This window comes from Ranitomeya variabilis, chromosome 2 (genome assembly GCF_051348905.1).
Source record: "Ranitomeya variabilis isolate aRanVar5 chromosome 2, aRanVar5.hap1, whole genome shotgun sequence".
Taxonomy (NCBI): domain Eukaryota; kingdom Metazoa; phylum Chordata; class Amphibia; order Anura; family Dendrobatidae; genus Ranitomeya; species Ranitomeya variabilis.
The window spans coordinates 425,654,182-425,672,548 of NC_135233.1; the positions used below are offsets into that span (position 1 = coordinate 425,654,182).

An 18,367-nucleotide genomic window follows, 5' to 3' on the forward strand; every position below is an offset into this window, starting at 1 on the left:
CACGTCTATCACTTTTATTTTGAATTTTCCCATATTTATGACTTAAGACTTTTTAAAAAAATGTCGTACAAAAACTTGAAAATTTGCTCCACTCGGAGTAACATTTCTAGAGAGAAGTGTAATGTCTTAAGATGCACCAAAATGATCAAATATTGTGCACCACCTTATTAAATTAGGCACAAATAATGGCCATGCAGCCACAAGCAAAACTGACGTCCACATTTCCCATTCACCTTTAGGAGCGCATGGTGCAAAAATGGAAAATTTTGCCCAGTTTGCAATTTTTTTGTGGACTTTTTGGAAAAACCACTTGATAAATTCGGACAATTGTATTACTATCTGGAAACCATAGACAAGCAGGCGTCCTAACTATGGACTATGTAAAGACACCGATTAGCCCAGGCCCATTATCACACATTATAAGCATAGGAACATTTACTACTTACAATGTGTATTCAGGTATTAACTAACTAGGCTGCAGCGTAACAAAAACAACAGATCCGCCAACAGCAGCGTGTTACTGACATTCTTAAAGGGGTGGTGTAAGATTAGCTAAAACTATGTCGTCCACTCTTGTCCATGGGTCGTGTCGGATGTAGCAGCGCATTTTAGATGTTGAGTTGCATTACCGGACACAGCCTGTGGACAGGAGTGGCGCTGTTTCTAGAGGCAATACGTGTTTTGTTGTTTTTCTTATATTGGGGATTTTTAGGTTCTACTTTTTCACTTATCTTTGCTCTAATGTTGCAATATCCTTTCTGTAAAGACAGTCACGTGCAAACTAATTTGCTACATGATCATTTTTTAGCCTTCTTTTTGTATTTTTTTATGTTCACTAGAGAAAAGACCACCCGCCTGGTGTCAGAATAATGCACAGATCATGGATAGAAACGGAGGATGTGTGATAGTAAGAATATTAGTTACAGGCTGAATTAATAAATCTAAAAAGTATTTTTTTCTTAGTTGTCGCTGAGTGCCTATATATATATATATATATATATATATATATATATATATATATATATATATATATATATATATATATATATATATATATATAGGTTTTTCTGTGACAAGAAATATAATAATATATAATATTTTTTTTATAGTATTTTATTTATTATTGGAATTTTTTTTTTTTTTTTAAAGCCCTTAGTTTTAATTGCCACCTGCCATAGTAAATGTAAAGTTTTGCAAAAATAGCAGAAAAGGTATCGCACGGACAAATGCCTGGCTAATGGAAGCAAAACGATGCCTTTTATGACATCTAGATAGGATGTTACATGGGTTTATATGCAGTATATCAAATGTTACTGCAGAGGCTTCAGAAGAAGACTCCAGTGTTATAAATGGCACCCAGTGGGGCCCCTGGAGCTCCATGACTTGTAGGGTGTCCCATGAATGAGATGCTCTTGTTTTATGGCTGCTTCTTATTTCCTATAGGGAGAAGGATGGAGTAGAACTGACCAGAGAGGAAACCTTTAAGTATCGCTTCAAGAAGGATGGGAAGAAGTATTTTCTCATCATTAACGAGACGACTGTGGAAGACAGCGGTAATTACACCGTGAAGACCAACGGAGGAGAGTCAGTGGCGGAGCTGATGGTACAAGGCAAGTACATTGGTGACCGTTAGAAATCTCAAGATTGTGGCTCCAAGCAGCATCGATATATAACGACCACATGGCCTGCAGCCACCACTAGAGGGAGCCCAGGAGCTGGCCGTAGACTGATACTCTGTATTTAAAGGGATGGGTTTTTCATGTTTTCAGAAAGCAGTGATGCATTGCTATAGCTGTACTAACAGGAAGCCGTCACTGCCTCCCACGTGTGTCAGTGCATCACTGGTCACACAGGGCTAAAGGGTCTCATTTGGGCCCTTTCATGGTCATGTAGGTGAAAGAGACTGGACAGCATTGTACATGTTATCACCTATGTTCAGGGGAATGGGTTAAAAGGGCATTTTTCCATCTCCAGACAACCCCTCTAAACACACAACTTAAGGCCCCCATTGCTGACATACTCCTGGAAACAATGATTTTAGATTTATATACTAAAATATGTTGAAAATAAAATACAAAAAAAAGCTAAAATTTGAAAAATAGTAAAAGAATAAAGAAATATAAAGGCGTGAACCCTCCTCTTTTCCCTCCTTTAAGAATAAAGACATAAAAAACAAAAGCTGTATATCATCATCGTGTCCATGAAATTCCAATCTATCAAAATATAAAATAATTGAACCCGTTCAGTTAAATGCCATTAAAAATTAGAAAAATAAAAAAGGAAAGGTTAGAATTGCTTTTTTTTTGGTCATCCTTCCTCCCCAGAAATGTGCAATAGAAAGCGATCAAGTAAGTGCCCCAAAATGTCATCAATGAGAGCGACGGCTCACATCAGGCAGATCTATTAACCAAAAAGTTCCCGGGTGTCAGGAAACGGCAGCACAAACTGATTTTTTATTTTTTTTAACTAATTTCCGATTTTTTTTTTAATAGCAAAATTGCATTTGTTTCACCATTTCACCGCACTTTTTTTCCCCAGTCTTCCAGCACATTATATTGTCATTGAAAACTACAACTGCAAAAAAAAAACTCCAAGTCCTCGTACGGCTGTGGGGATGAAAAAATACAAAGTTATGGCCAGTGGTGTAATTTGAAACTCATGAGCTCCAATGTAAAACCTCCAACAGCGCCTCAATTATTGCAAGTATTGGTCTTTTTATAGTCAGAAGGGACTTTTAGGCCCCCCCCCCAGGCTCCAGGGCCCGGGTGCAATCGATTCCCCTATTGTACTTACACCCCTGGTTATGACTCTTGGAAGAAGAAAAGGGAAAATCAAAAACACAAAAATAAAAATTGTCCACAGGGTTTAAAGGGCTGTAATAAGGCTGCAAGCAGGGAGCGCCCTCTGGTGGAGGCTGCATGAAATGTATATGTTAAGAGGTTTTGGAGCTGTGTATCTAAAAAATAAATTTACAAACGCTACAGGTGCGATAAAAGGGTTTTACTGGCGGATTACTATCACGTATTTCTCACTTTTTATGTTGAGGAATTTCCTTTTAACCACTTTTTACTATATCCATTCCTCTCTCCAGAAAAGCAGTTGGAAATTCTGCAAGGTGTCGCTGATCTAACGGTGAAGGCCAAGGACCAGGCCGTATTCAAGTGTGAGGTATCAGATGAGACGGTCACCGGAATATGGGTGAAGAATGGAAAGGAAGTGATTCCCAACGAGAGGATCAAAATCACCCACATTGGAAGGTGAGCGGTAAAATCTGACCTCGCGCACGTCTTGTTAGCAGCAGCTTTTTACAGAATTATAACTCAGATTTCATAGTGCTTAGTGTTGATTTGTTGCAGATTTATCAATAGGCAAAAAAATCCACAAGATCCATAAATGGCAGATTTATCAGGTGGCAGCTGAAAAAAAAAGTTGGTATAAAATCCGCATCTTTTGCACTACATTACTTGCAGAGTTTGTCTTTCTACCCCAGTTAAGTTAAAACGGAAAATCTTAAAAACAAATCTATGCTGAAGTTACCATACTGGAATTCAGAAGTCAATTTCTGCATGTAAAAAGTTGCCATCATGTGAGATTTGTAAAGTCTCCATCCTTTTACTTGCGTACCTAATTCACCTTGGATTTTTCCTGAGCAAATCTGCAGGTCAAAGTCGGGAACATTTCCAAACCAAGTGGACATGGACTTGGTAGTAAAAGATAGTAGTAAGATAGTAAAATCATGGTGCAAATGCTGCAGATCTTATCTGTAGAAATCCACAGATGATTACAGGAGCGAGTAAATGGATGGAAGCTTTACAAATCCCAACCACACAATGCAGAAATTCTCAATGCAGATTATTAATTAAAAATTAAATCTGTAAATAATCTTTTACTAGCTGATTTGCTGCATATAACCTGCAGTAAGTGCAAAATTTAAATGCAGATTTTTTTCTAAACAAACATGCAAAGTCTGGAGACCAAAATAGCATGCAAAACAGGACCATGGAGGAGTTTTGACAAAACATTTTATTTCTGCAGAGTTCACAAGCTGACGATCGATGATGTGGTATCATCCGATGAAGGAGACTATTCTTTCATTCCCAATGGATTTGCCTTTAATCTTTCTGCAAAATTGCACTTTATGGGTGAGTTACATTTCCATCACAACCACAGTATATACCATACAGGCAACGATTCCACTTTTATTCTGATCCTATGTTGACAAATGTTCATTACACAGTACAACCCCAATTCTCAACAAGTTGGGCCATTGTGTAAAATATAAAGAAAAGAAGAATGTAATAATTTGGAAATCTCATCACATTATTTTATTCACAGCAGAACATAGAAATAAAAAAAAACTTATTTAGAAATTGATGGAAGCGACAGAGTTAAGTAAAAGCTGAAAAATTAAGTGGTATCAATGAAAAACAGCCGGAGAGACAATTTTCAACTAAGTCACTGACTGTATAAAAAAAGCGTGTTAGAAAGGCAGAGTCTCTCAGAAACAAAGATGAGAGTCCCTCTCCTCGAAAGCAAGCTGGTCTATCCAGCTTGCTATCGAGGAGAGGGACCATCCAGCTTGTTATCGAGGAGAGAGACCATCCAGCTTGTTATCAAGGAGAGACACCATCCATCTTGTTATTGAGGAGAGGGACCATCCAGCTTGTTATCGAAGAGAGGGACCATCAAGCTTGTTATTGAGGAGAGGGACCATCCAGCTTGTTATCAAGGAGAGGGACCATCCAGCTTGTTATTGAGGAGAGGGACCATCCAGCTTGTTATCGAGGAGAGGGACCATCCAGCTTGTTATTGAGGAGACAGACCATCCAGCTTGTTATCAAGAAGAGACCATCCAGCTTGTTACTGAGGAGAGGGACAATCCAGCTTGCTATCAAGGAGAGGCCATCCAGCTTGTTATTGAGGAGAGGGGCCATCCAGCTTGTTATCGAGGAGAGGGACCATCCAGCTTGTTATCGAGGAGAGGGACCATCCAGCTTGTTATCGAGGAGAAGGACCATCCAGCTTGTTATCAAGGAGAGACCATCCAGCTTGTTATTGAGGAGAGGGACCATCCAGCTTGCTATCAAGGAGAGAGACCATCCAGCTTGTTATCAAGGAGAGGGACCATCCAGCTTGTTATCGAGGAGAGGGACCATCCAGCTTGTTATTGAGGAGAGGGACCATCCAGCTTGCTATCAAGGAGAAAGACCATCCAGCTTGTTATCAAGGAGAGGGACCATCCAGCTTGTTATCAAGGAGAGGGACCATCCAGCTTGTTATCAAAGAGAGGGACCATCCAGCTTGTTATCGAGGAGAGGGACCATCCAGCTTGTTATTGAGGAGAGGGACCATCCAGCTTGCTATCAAGGAGAAAGACCATCCAGCTTGTTATCAAGGAGAGGGACCATCCAGCTTGTTATCGAGGAGAGGGATCATCCAGCTTATCAAGGAGAGAGACCATCCAGCTTGTTATCGAGGAGAGGGACCATCCAGCTTGCTATCAAGGAGAGAGGCCACCCAGCTTGTTATTGAGGAGAGGGACCATCCAGCTTGTTATCGAGGAGAGGGACCATCCAGCTTGTTATCAAGGAGAGGGACCATCCAGCTTGTTACCAAGAAGAGAGACCATCCAGCTTGTTATTGAGGAGAGGGACCACCCAGCTTGTTGTCGGTGCACAGTTCATATCTCTGATGTATGGGAGCCATTGGCGCCTATTGCAGAGGCAGTGCACACATGAGACACATCATCAATGCTGAGCGTTATATAGAGATGTGAGAACAGCATCTACTCCATCCAGACAATGTGTATTTCATAGAAGACCTTGTATATTTCACCAAGACAATGGTAAACCTCATAATGCATCCATCACACAGCAAGACTCCGCAGAAGAAGAGTTTAGTGATCATGCACTGGCCTACTGCAATCTCGACCTTTCACCAATCAATAATATTTAGCGCATTTTGAAACAAAAAATCCGGCAAAGACTCCAAACTGAGGGGCAGCGAGTATCCGACATCAAGAAGGAGACAACGTTCCTCTCCCAAAACTCCTGTGATTGTCACTACACCACCCTGACATTTTATAGACTGATGTAAGAAGAAAAGAGGACACTGCACAATGGTGGACATGGCCCGGATACATCTGTTCTGAGATTTGTTGCTGCCATCAATCTCTAAATTAGTTAATTTTATTTTTAAATGAACTGCAAACCTGTGGGAGGTTCACCTCCTGATCTGTTCTAGGTTCTGTGTGATAAAATTATGTAGATAACAGATTTCCAGATCAGTGCCTTCTTGTTCCCAACTTTTTTGGAATTGCGTTTATCTAAGTGATTACAGTTAGTTATAGGCTACATAGACAGTCTGTAAATGACCGTTCTTAGCTAAATGTGGACAATAGACACACCAAGACCAGCGGCGTGGCAGGGCTTTTCTTCAGTCTTTCCATTAGACTGCAGTCCATCCCTTGTACTTATATACTGCAAAGGATAAATAGTGAATCCTCATCATTTCCGTAACAAAACCCAGAGCGGATCACTCGCAGCTGGACACATCTGAGAACGTCATAGCCAGGTGCATAGAACTTGTGTGTCTAAATGATGCCGCCATATCACTCAGCCTGGTATTCTATTTACGTCATCATCTCTTCTTTTCTTTTTTCTTTCCACAGAGATTAAAATTGACTTTGTTCCCAGACAAGGTACGTTTTTCTGTGTATGTGATGTCAGGTCTGTGTCCTGCTGATATCGTAGTCCTTACTGTGCGACGTTTTAGTCGCCAGTAACATCATAGAGAATATCAGGCTTGTGTCTTTTATGTGTATTTATTGTTAAAGAGAAAGAGAATGTGAGTTATGAAAATATCCCTCAGTGTGGTTCCTTTTGAAAACTGTAGGGGGCGTTTTCAGTGTCAGTGCGACATTTGCACTGGACATATTTGTCGACTTTTAAAGAGCTGAGTATTTTTGCTTGACGTCGCGCATGTTAAGAATTCGATGGCGCGCGTTTTCTGTTCTCACTGCACCATGATTTTGTTTAAAAAAAATAAAAAAAAGTACAGAATTCTGGTGCAAAATGGTGGAATAATAGTAGACGATTTCCTTTTGGTTTTGATCAGTATTGAGCATCTATTAATGACCTAAAGTAAGCGTCTAACTTCATGCACGGGGCGCCAGGTCCATGGTCCATCATGCTCCGCTGTGATCTGCCCCAGTACCCTCATGGGGTATTTCCTCACTTTTCCGTCATGGCCGTGTATGTGACTGATGTCAGTGTTCTCGGATCTCATCTGGATCATTCATCCTCATCAGAACCTCCGAAGATTAAGTTGGATTGTATGTCCGGAAATGCTGACACCATCATCGTGGTCGCTGGGAACAAGCTGCGTCTCGACGTTCCCATCACCGGAGATCCGGCGCCTACAGTGATCTGGAGCAAGGGGGATAATGTAAGGAGCGGACACATCTTCCTTCTTGGTGTTTTTTTCTGATCATTCTGCTTTCTATGTAGGTTTTGGTTCACAGGGGGCAGCAATCGTACAAATATGGACGGGGCCCCCCTTACTGGTTGGGCTAAGCTCGGAGATCCAGACCTGAAAGCACAATTTCCAAGTGATTAGTGGGGGTCCCAGTTCACAGCCCACATATTAATGTGCATTAACGGCAGTGGCATAACGTGGGTGTGATGATTTCCCCGCTCTCCACATCCTCCTTCTCACGCTTCAGGTGGCACGGGCAGCCAGCGTACTTTAAGCAATATAGCTGTAGGTGCGGATCTTCTGACAGATCGAGGTCTCACCACCAGCTTTGCGTTACTCCAATACCTCTTTGCCCATGTTCTCAGGAGGGCTGTCTGGTGCACGCAATCTCCTGGCTGTGAATTATGTCTCCCACCAATCGCAGGATTAAGAGACCTGAAATGTGACCTTTCAGCTCTGAATCTGAAAACGAGACGTCTAGTGCAACCAGTAAAACCAGTAACATGAACTGGGATTGGCGGGACTATTGGTGGTTACCAAAGGTTACAGTGGAGGGGTGCTAGATCTCCATACCTAATTCCAAACAATTCTCCCTTCCATAGTTGTAGCGTTAGGGCATCTGGAGGGGGCGCAGAGGCACAGGGATCCTGGGGGCCCGGAAGTTCTTTGCATAAAAACAGACCAGTGTTACAGGTGTCACATGGTAGGTGGAGGCCCAGGTACAGAGTCTGCATTGGGGTCCAGACCAACTCCTGGAATGCCTGGTAAAAGAAAATTGCCCGCAGATGGCTTCTTGGCAAGTATGGCATTAAATTACTCCTCTGCCACCGTCCATAAAACGGCCCAAGCAGAGATGGGTGCAGGGCACCCCGGAAAAAAGAGCGCTGGACACTTCTTCTGATCGTTCCGGTTCTTCACTTTTGCTGTGATCGTACTGTCGGCTATCCTGAGCACAACACGTCAGCCCCCATCATCCGCTCCCTCCGTCTCTGTCCCCCTTTTAGTCTCCGCTTTATTTCCCAATATCAGGTAATTGAGCAGACCCCTGTAAGGACTCACCCCGAGCCGGGGGAGGAGGCTGAAGACGATGTGGATGTAAGTGGGCACCCTGCCCTCCATGTGCTGTACGAAGTGAGGAGTGTGCACAACTACTGATATCACGTGTGGGCTGTTTAGTGTGTGATCACCAACCACTCACCCACTGGTGGTATGGTGTGCAACTGCACAGCTACATGGGCAGACGGTAGAGAGATAATAATAGGTACAGTAGATACGAGATACTAGAGAAGATTGTACATTGGACCCTTGTCCACCAGCGATGCTGGGAGTATGTGGCCACCAAACCAGAGCCCTAGAAACCTACTACCTGCTGGCATCCCCGGTTTAATGTCATGGCGTGATGTCATCGTTGTGTGACGATGCAGGCGTGATGTCATTGTTGTGTGACAATGCAGACATTTATGTCCAGCCAAGGATTCCAGCAGGTAGCAGGGGCTTCGCAGGTTTCCGTTGTTGCCACTGAGCCAGGGTCTTACAAGCCTCTTTACTCATCTTTATTAAATAGGAGGTCAATAAGATATAGATAGATTGGTTTGTGCCCACCAGGCAAAAAATATTTGATAGAATTAGGGTCCTATCTAAGAAGGGGCACCTTGTTGTGGCTGGTGGGCACAGATTAGCCAATCTGTGCACGGTTATAAGGGGTTTTCCATCCTTGGACAATCTTTCGGCTACATAACACTTACACATGGTGGGTATTCTGTAAGCTGCACTGCTGGTCAAAGGTGTGTCAAAAGATGGAAAACCCCCTTTAAACTAACAAATATTGAGTGTTTGCACATATCCTGGTGTGCGCTGTGTCCGTGGTAAGGTGATAGATAACAGACAGGGAGACATAAACATTGGAGGAACATTCGGCCCCCGTGCTCGGCATTCACATCCGTCCTCTATCCTCCGGGCAGAATGTCTGCAGCCCCTTCTTCTAGGATGTGTACAGTAATAATCTTGTACTTTAGATAATTTCAGAAGCTGAAGGCAGAGTCCATGTAGAGTCCCACCCGGACCACTGTGTGTTCATCATTGAGGGGGCAGAGAAGTCAGATGAAGGCTCATATAACGTCCTGCTGAAGAATCCAGCTGGAGAGGACAAGGCCACCATTAATGTAAAGGTTATCGGTAAGAGACCATGTGCATAGCCCTGCTTGAGACAATATGTACTGCGTGTGTGTGTATATATATATATATATATATATATATATATATATTTGTGCACATTATTATGCTTGTCTGCACTGTTTGGTGTTTATCATGCAATGTTGTCATCGGCCAACGCTTGGGGTAAGGACTCCTATGGAGTCTACACAATTGGGGGTCACCTGTGCCTCCATTTCCGCTGGTTGGGAACGCTGACTTAGAGGACCTGGTCCAGGAGAACCTTCTAGGAACGTCACATATAAGTTCTGGTGCAGCACAATGTTGGGGATGGGGAGACTGATGGATTCACGCTACGTAGAACATGATGTGATATTGGCGGTCTACACTCCTATCCATTGGCCCGCCGTGTAGTAACTAAACACAGACCCAGGCTGAGGCTGCTCAGACTCTATAGATGCTTAGATTAGATCCCTGGATGATCTATTTCCTTGGATCCCCCCCAATCTTCTTACTGTCCTTTTTCTCACAGAGGTACCAGATCCCCCCGAGGCTCCAAAGATCTTGAACATTGGAGAAGATTTTTGCACCGTTCAGTGGGAGGCACCAAAATATGATGGTGGCATGCCGATCACAGGTGAGTGATGATCAGACAAGACCACCCTCAATACCCCTATAACACATGGGTGTATCACTGCTGACTGGTGTGGGGGGGAGTCCCCCATCCAAGACAGGGTAACATTCATGCAGTAAGATAAATCTTGGCTATCTCCAGCACTTCCATAGAGATTGAAGGGAGCGTCAGTATACCTCCATGACCACTGCTCCATTTATACTGTTGTTACCGTATTACTCCTGTAACCCTTCGTATCCCCATCCCCGCAGGTTACATCTTGGAGAGGAAGAAGAAGAAGAGTTACCGCTGGATGCGGCTGAACTATGACCTGGTGAAGGAGCTGACCTTCGAGTCTAAGCGGATGATTGAAGGTGTGATCTACGAGATGAGGATCTACGCTGTCAATGTCATCGGCATGTCTCGCCCCAGCCAGCCGTCTCAGCCCTTCATGCCCATTGGTACGTTGTGCTTGGTATATTATATTTACACGTGTGTCCAGAGTTTGGGGGTCCTCGAGTCCACACTTCTGAGGTTCTCCCTCCATGATGGTCATTACGCACACAGAACAGATCAACAAGTACATCTAAGAGATTATTTGTGATCAAACATGAAACATAGACCCCAGGGGCAACTGATTGAGCAGAAGACAAACCAATTTGCAACCTTTGTGCCTGTGTCCACCTGACGATCATCACCTGCCCTGTTGGGCCTGTCTGACCCTTTCTTGTACCACCCATTTTAAAGGAGTAACCACTTTTTTTGAGAAGCTAATTATGGAGAGCCTTCAAAATGGGCTAAGTTGTAGTTGCCCAGTCAGCTGCTTGGCATCGGGGCACCACATGGCAGCGCTTGGACCTACGTGTTATGTATGGATGTCATGAGCCTCCGTTGTGGCAGGTCCATATTCCCTGATACCCAGAGACGTAGCTGGGCCTGAGCCCTGGATCTAACTACTCAGACCAAGGTGAAATGTATTGTAGGCACCATCCCTGGCATCCAGCACCCATGGCACTTACCCCCTCTAGATAGGCCTCTGTGATGGCCCACACGGGGACGGCATCACTGGTGAAAAGATCACATCTGCTATGGATTTGCAAAACTGACTCTTACTGGACCGAGAAAGTTTTTTTTCTTTTTTCTTTTTTTTTTTCTTTTAAGAGACTGATCTGATAAAATTAATTTCATCTTGGTAAATCCATATATAAAAAAAACATTCAAAAACGTAATTCTTATTATTTTCTGCCACAATCTGCTACAATAGAGAAACCGTATGTAACTGAGGAAAGATCTCGGGAAGATACTTTTTTCTTTTTCTGTCTTGTGTTCATTGTTGCTGTTTGTCACGAATCCCTACTCCGTGGTGTCACTAATTCGTCACGTGCCCGCTCTCACACGTGACTTGGGGTTGCGCCTGCAAGGGTTAATCTATCTCCCCACTCTCAGTCCAGCATTCAACCTCTGTCCTATGCTGTAATGGGAACATAAATCACACACCGACTCAGGCCACACATTCGCTCATACACGCTGCTACCACTCATCGAATACACGGGCGATGGGTCCTGGACTATTAATAATAATATTGTCTATCAGTCACAAGGCTCACACATCTTAGGCTATGGATTCTTTTAGAACATTCAAGGTTCAACTTGTTAAAGTTTTATACTTTAATACGAAAAAAGTTCAGTGCTTACAGTAAGAAAAGGTATAAAAATATGATAATAAAAAGACATACAACTTATGCAAAACAGTATAAAATAACAGGAGAAACTTACAGAAATCATCTAACTGGTAGTTGCTTTCTGCTCCCTGAGGGTAGGACGAATGTAGATTGGATCACACCAGCTTCTCAGGCTGCCCCCATTATGTGAACACAATTCTCTGTATACAGCCGTAATTTATACCTTGGTTTGGAGGTCAGGTTTCTAGACCGCCCCCTCAGGTAATATCATAATTGCTGGCTTTTTGATTGGGCCACGGCCGCGCTACTAATGAATATATTATTTTTCTCTTGAGACACCCTGTGTAAAGGTTCTCATGGATAGATACCATCAGGCCGCAATTAACATCTGCCCTCCAAGACCTAGGAGGTGCCAAATGTTCCCTTTCTTCTTGGCCCTAGCTATACCCCCTGGTGAGATTTGGAGACAGAGGTCTACTTGTCCCAGGGAAGTACCTATTAACACCTAGGTGCGACATGCAGCTTTTCAAGACAGATGTTACATTATTGCCAGTGACACAATAAATCTATACATAGTCCACTGCACACACACATATATATATATATGTACACATATTTCACCACACTGTTACAAGAGGTTGATGATGTGTGTGCAAAATTAAAGATTCTTAATTTTTTTTATTATGGTTTTTGCCCTTTTTGTGCTTTTTTTTAGAGCAAAAAAATTGCACGATCCTTTAACCCCTTTCTGACATTAGACGTACTATCCCGTCGAGGTGGGGTGGGCCCGTATGACCACCGACGGGATAGTACGTCATACGCGATCGGCCGCGCTCACGGGGGGAGCGCGGCCGAGTGTCAGCTGCATATCGCAGCTGACATCCGGCACTATGTGCCAGGAGCGGTCACGGACCGCCCCCGGCACATTAACCCCCGGCACACCGCGTTCAAACATGATCGCGGTGTACCGGCGGTATAGGGAAGCATCGCGCAGGGAGGGGGCTCCCTGCGGGCTTCCCTGAGACCCCCGGAGCAACGCGATGTGATCGCGTTGCTCCGAGGGTCTCCTACCTCCCTCCTCACCGCAGGTCCCGGATCCAAGATGGCCGCGGCATCCGGGTCCTGCAGGGAGGGAGGTGGCTTACCGAGTGCCTGCTCAGAGCAGGCGCTGGTAAGCCTGCAGCCCTGCACAGCAGATCGCAGATCTGACAGAGTGCTGTGCACACTGTCAGATCACCGATCTGTAATGTCCCCCCCCCTGGGGCAAAGTAAAAAAATAAAATAAAAATTCTCCACGTGTGTAAAAAAAACAAAAAAAACAAAAAACTAAATAAATAATAAAAAAAAAGATTTATTATTCCCATAAATACATTTCTTTAGCTAAATAAAAAAAAACAAAACAATAAAAGTACACATATTTAGTATCGCCGCGTCCGTAACGACCCAACCTATAATACTGCCCCACTAGTTAACCCCTTCAGTAAACACCGTAAGAAAAAAAAAAAAAGAGGCAAAAAACAACGCTTTACGATCATACCGCCGAACAAAAAGTGGAATAACACGCGATCAAAAAGACTGATATAAATAACCATGGTACTGCTAAAAACGTCATCTTGTCCCGCAAAAAACGAGCCGCCATGCAGCATCATCAGCAAAAAAATAAAAAAGTTATAGTCCTGAGAATAAAGCGATACCAAAATAATTATTTTTTCTATAAAATAGTTTTTATCGTATAAAAGCGCCAAAACGTAAAAAAATGATATGAATGAGATATCGCTGTAATCGTACTGACCCGACGAATAAAACTGCTTTATCAATTTTACCAAATGCGGAACGGTATAAACGCCTCCCCCAAAAGAAATTCATGAATAGCTGGTTTTTGATCACTCTGCCTCACAAAAATCGGAATAAAAAGCGATCAAAAAATGTCACGTGTCCGAAAATGTTACCAATAAAAACGTCAACTCGTCCCGCAAAAAACAAGATCTCACATGACTCTGTGGACTCAAATATGGAAAAATTATAGCTCTCAAAATGTGGTAATGCAAAAAATATTTTTTGCAATGAAAAGCGTCTTTCAGTGTGTGACGGCTGCCAATCATAAAAATCCGCTAAAAAACCCGCTATAAAAGTAAATCAAACCCCCCTTCATCACCCCCTTAGTTAGGGAAAAATAAAAAAATTAAAAAATGTATTTATTTCCATTTTCCCATTAGGGTTAGGGTTAGGGCTAGAGTTAGGACTAGAGTTAGGGCTAGGGTTAGGGTGAGGGCAAGGGTTAGGGCTAGGGTTGGGGCTAGGGTTAGGGTTGGGGCTAGGGTTAGGGTTGGGGCTAGGGTTAGGGCTAGGGTTAGGGCTAGGGTTGGGGCTAGGGTTAGGGCTAGTGTTACGGCTAGTGTTAGGGCTAGTGATAGGGCTAGGATTATTGCTAGGGTTAGGGCTAGGGTTGGGGCTACAGTTAGGGTTGGGGCTAAAGATAGGGTTAGGGTTTGGATTACATTTATGGTTGGGAATAGGGTTGGGTGTGTCTGGGTTAGAGGAGTGGTTAGGGTTACTGTTGGGATTAGGGTAAGGGGTGTGTTTGGATTAGGGTTTCAGTTATAATTGGGGGGTTTCCACTGTTTAGGCACATCAGGGGCTCTCCAAACGGGACATGGCATCCGATCTGAATTCCAGCCAATTCTGCGTTGAAAAAGGAAAACAGTGCTCCTTCCCTTCAGAGCTCTCCCGTGTGCCCAAACAGGGGTTTACCCCAACATATGGGGTATCAGCGTACTCAGGACAAATTGGACAACAACTTTTGGGGTCCAATTTATCCTGATACCCTTGTGAAAATACAAAACTGGGGGCCAAAAAATAAGTTTTGTGAAAAAAAAAAAAAGAATTTTTATTTTCACGGCTCTGCGTTATAAACTGTAGTGAAACACTTGGGGGTTCAAAGCTCTCAAAACACATCTAGATAAGTTCCTTAGGGGGTCTACTTTCCAAAATGGTGTCACTTGTGGGGGTTTTTAATGTTTAAGCACATCAAGGGCTCTCCAAACGCAACATGGCATCCCATCTTAATTCCAGTCAATTTTGCATTGAAAAGTAAAATAGCGCTCCTTCCCTTCCGAGCTCTGCTATGCGCCCAAACAGTGGTTTACCCCCACATATGGGGTATCATCGTACTCAGGACAAATTGCACAACAACTTTTGTGGTCTAATTTCTTCTCTTACCCTTGGGGAAATAAAAAAATGGGGGCGAAAAGATCATTTTTGTGAAAAAATATGATTTTTTATTTTTACGGCTCTGCATTATAAACTTCTGTGAAGCACTTGTTGGGTCAAAGTGCTCAACACACATCTAGATAAGTTCCTTAAGGGGTCTACTTTCCAAAATGGTGTCACTTGTGGGGGGTTTCAATGTTTAGGCACATCAGGGGCTCTCCAAACGCAACATGGCGTCCCATCTCAATTCCAGTCAATTTTGCATTGAAAAGTCAAATGGCGCTCCTTCCCTTCCGAGCTCTGCCCTGCGCCCAAACAATGGTTTACACCCACATATGGGGTATCAGCGTACTCAGGACAAATTGCACAACAATTTTTGGGGTCCAATTTCTTCTCTTACCCTTGGGAAAATAAAAAATTGGGGGCGAAAAGATCATTTTTGTGAAAAAATATGATTTTTTATTTTTACGGCTCTGCATTATAAACTTCTGTGAAGCACTTGTTGGGTCAAAGTGCTCACCACATATCTAGATAAGTTCCTTAGGGGGTCTACTTTCCAAAATGGTGTCACTTGTGGGGGGTTTCAATGTTTAGGCACATCAGGGGCTCTCCAAACGCAACATGGCGTCCCATCTCAATTCCAGTCAATTTTGCATTGAAAAGTCAAATGGCGCTCCTTCCCTTCCGAGCTCTGCCCTGCGCCCAAACAATGGTTTACACCCACATATGGGGTATCAGCGTACTCAGGACAAATTGCACAACAATTTTTGGGGTCCAATTTCTTCTCTTACCCTTGGGAAAATAAAAAATTGGGGGCGAAAAGATCATTTTTGTGAAAAAATAGGATTTTTTATTTTTACGGCTCTGCATTATAAACTTCTGTGAAGCACTTGTTGGGTCAAAGTGCTCACCACATATCTAGATAAGTTCCTTAGGGGGTCTACTTTCCAAAATGGTGTCACTTGTGGGGGGTTTCAATGTTTAGGCACATCAGGGGCTCTCCAAATGCAACATGGCGTCCTATCTCAATTCCAGTCAATTTGGCATTGAAAAGTCAAATGGCGCTCCTTCCCTTCCGAGCTGTGCCATGCGCCCAAACAGTGGTTTACCCCCACATATGGGGTATCAGCGTACTCAGGACAAATTGTACAACAAATTTTGGGGTCTATTTTCTCCTGTTACCCTTGGTAAAATAAAACAAATTGGAGCTGAAATAAATTTTGTGTGAAAAAAAGTTAAATGTTCATTTTTATTTAAACATTCCAAAAATTCCTGTGAAACACCTGAAGGGTTAATAAACTTCTTGAAAGTGGTTTTGAGTACCTTGAGGGGTGCAGTTTTTAGAATGGTGTCACACTTGGGTATTTTCTATCATATAGACCCCTCAAAATGACTTCAAATGAGATGTGGTCCCTAAAAAAAAATGGTGTTGTAAAAATGAGAAATTGCTGGTCAACTTTTAACCCTTATAACTCCGTCACAAAAAAAAATTTTGGTTCCAAAATTGTGCTGATGTAAAGTAGACATGTGGGAAATGTTACTTATTAAGTATTTTGCGTGACATATGTCTGTGATTTAAGGGCATAAAAATTCAAAGTTGGAAAATTGCGAAATTTTCAAAATTTTCGCCAAATATTCGTTTTTTTCACAAATAAACGCAAATTATATCGAAGAAATGTTACCACTATCATGAAGTACAATATGTCACGAGAAAACAATGTCAGAATCGCCAAGATCCGTTGAAGCGTTCCAGAGTTATAACCTCATAAAGGGACAGTGGTCAGAATTGTAAAAATTGGCCCGGTCAATAACGTGCAAACCACCCTTGGGGGTGAAGGGGTTAAATGAGTCTTCACCTGCAGAAAAATAAAATAAGACAGACCTTGTGCTCTATCTCCTGAGAGCAAATGTGCAGGAATTAGGCTAAAACATCTGCACAACCCAAAGCGCGGCCGTAATAGCAGCACAAAACTACAAAGCCACATAAATTCATTGTAAACTTAATGAATGCGCAGCAGACAGGACGATCGCCCCTGGAACCATTCTTATGTCAGAAAAAGGGCGCAGAAACAACGATGAATCGGGGCCTTCGTGCTTCCTCGTGGCCGGACGACTCCTCGGCTTCATAGTGTTATGTTGTGCTCAAATGTGGAAACTCAAAGTGCAAGTAAATCTATTAACGGCATCTGGTCGATGTTCTGTTCTCCGGTATTAGAAGTCTTATGAGATATTTGAGGTCACATTTATGGTCTGTAGCAGCTGCGGCTCATGGAGACACGAGGTTCAGATTGACGCTGGTAGTATCTGTCCCGGAAATGCCGCCAATATATGACAGGCAGAACAGTGAGTGCAGCTCTGGAGGATAATACAGGAGGTAACTCAGGATCAGTAATGTAATGTATGTACACAGTGACTGCACCAGCAGAATAGTGAGTGCAGCTCTGGGGTATAATACAGGATGTAACTCAGGATCAGTAATGTAATGTATGTACACAGTGACTCCACCAGCAGAATAGTGAGTGCAGCTCTGGAGGATAATACAAGAGGTAACTCAGGATCAGTAATGTAATGTATCTACACAGTGACTCCACCAGCAGAATAGTGAGTGCAGCTCTGGGATATAATACAGGAGGTAACTCAGGATCAGTAATGTAATGTATGTACACAGTGACTGCACCAACAGAATAGTGAGTGCAGCTCTGGGATATAATACAGGAGGTAACTCAGGATCAGTAATGTAATGTATGTACACAGTGACTGCACCAGCAGAACGGTGAGTGCAGCTCTGGAGTATAATACAGAATGTAACTCAGTATCAGTAATGTAATGTATGTACACAGTGACTGCACCAGCAGAATAGTGAGTGCAGCTCTGGGGTATAATACAGGAGGTAACTCAGGATCAGTAATGTAATGTATGTACACAGTGACTGCACCAGCAGAACGGTGAGTGCAGCTCTGGAGTATAATACAGAATGTAACTCAGTATCAGTAATGTAATGTATGTACACAGTGACTGCACCAGCAGAATAGTGAGTGCAGCTCTGGAGTATAATACAGGATGTAGCTTTCCATTACTATAGAGACTCTTTAGGATCACAATCTTGTTTTTATATTGGTTCCTGTACCATTTGGGCCACATTGTAAACATTCTGTAGGTGAGATGTCGTGGTCCTATGCAGAAAAGGGTTGTTCTATTTTTATGGCACCTTTAGGTGGCTCGTCTGCAGGATCAGT

At 43.0% G+C, this 18,367-nt stretch overlaps 1 protein-coding gene across 1 annotated transcript in view; it reads left to right on the forward strand.

The window, feature by feature from the left end:
- MYBPC3 (myosin binding protein C3) overlaps positions 1-18,367 on the forward strand; it is an 80,576-nt gene that overhangs the window by 48,475 nt on the left and 13,734 nt on the right. The window contains exons 12-20 of the mRNA XM_077286760.1: positions 1,444-1,610; positions 3,092-3,257; positions 4,036-4,142; positions 6,671-6,700; positions 7,310-7,446; positions 8,506-8,571; positions 9,492-9,651; positions 10,160-10,264; positions 10,513-10,701. Of these exons, the coding sequence (XP_077142875.1) occupies positions 1,444-1,610; positions 3,092-3,257; positions 4,036-4,142; positions 6,671-6,700; positions 7,310-7,446; positions 8,506-8,571; positions 9,492-9,651; positions 10,160-10,264; positions 10,513-10,701 (1,127 nt within the window). The remainder of the gene's footprint in view (positions 1-1,443; positions 1,611-3,091; positions 3,258-4,035; positions 4,143-6,670; positions 6,701-7,309; positions 7,447-8,505; positions 8,572-9,491; positions 9,652-10,159; positions 10,265-10,512; positions 10,702-18,367) is intronic.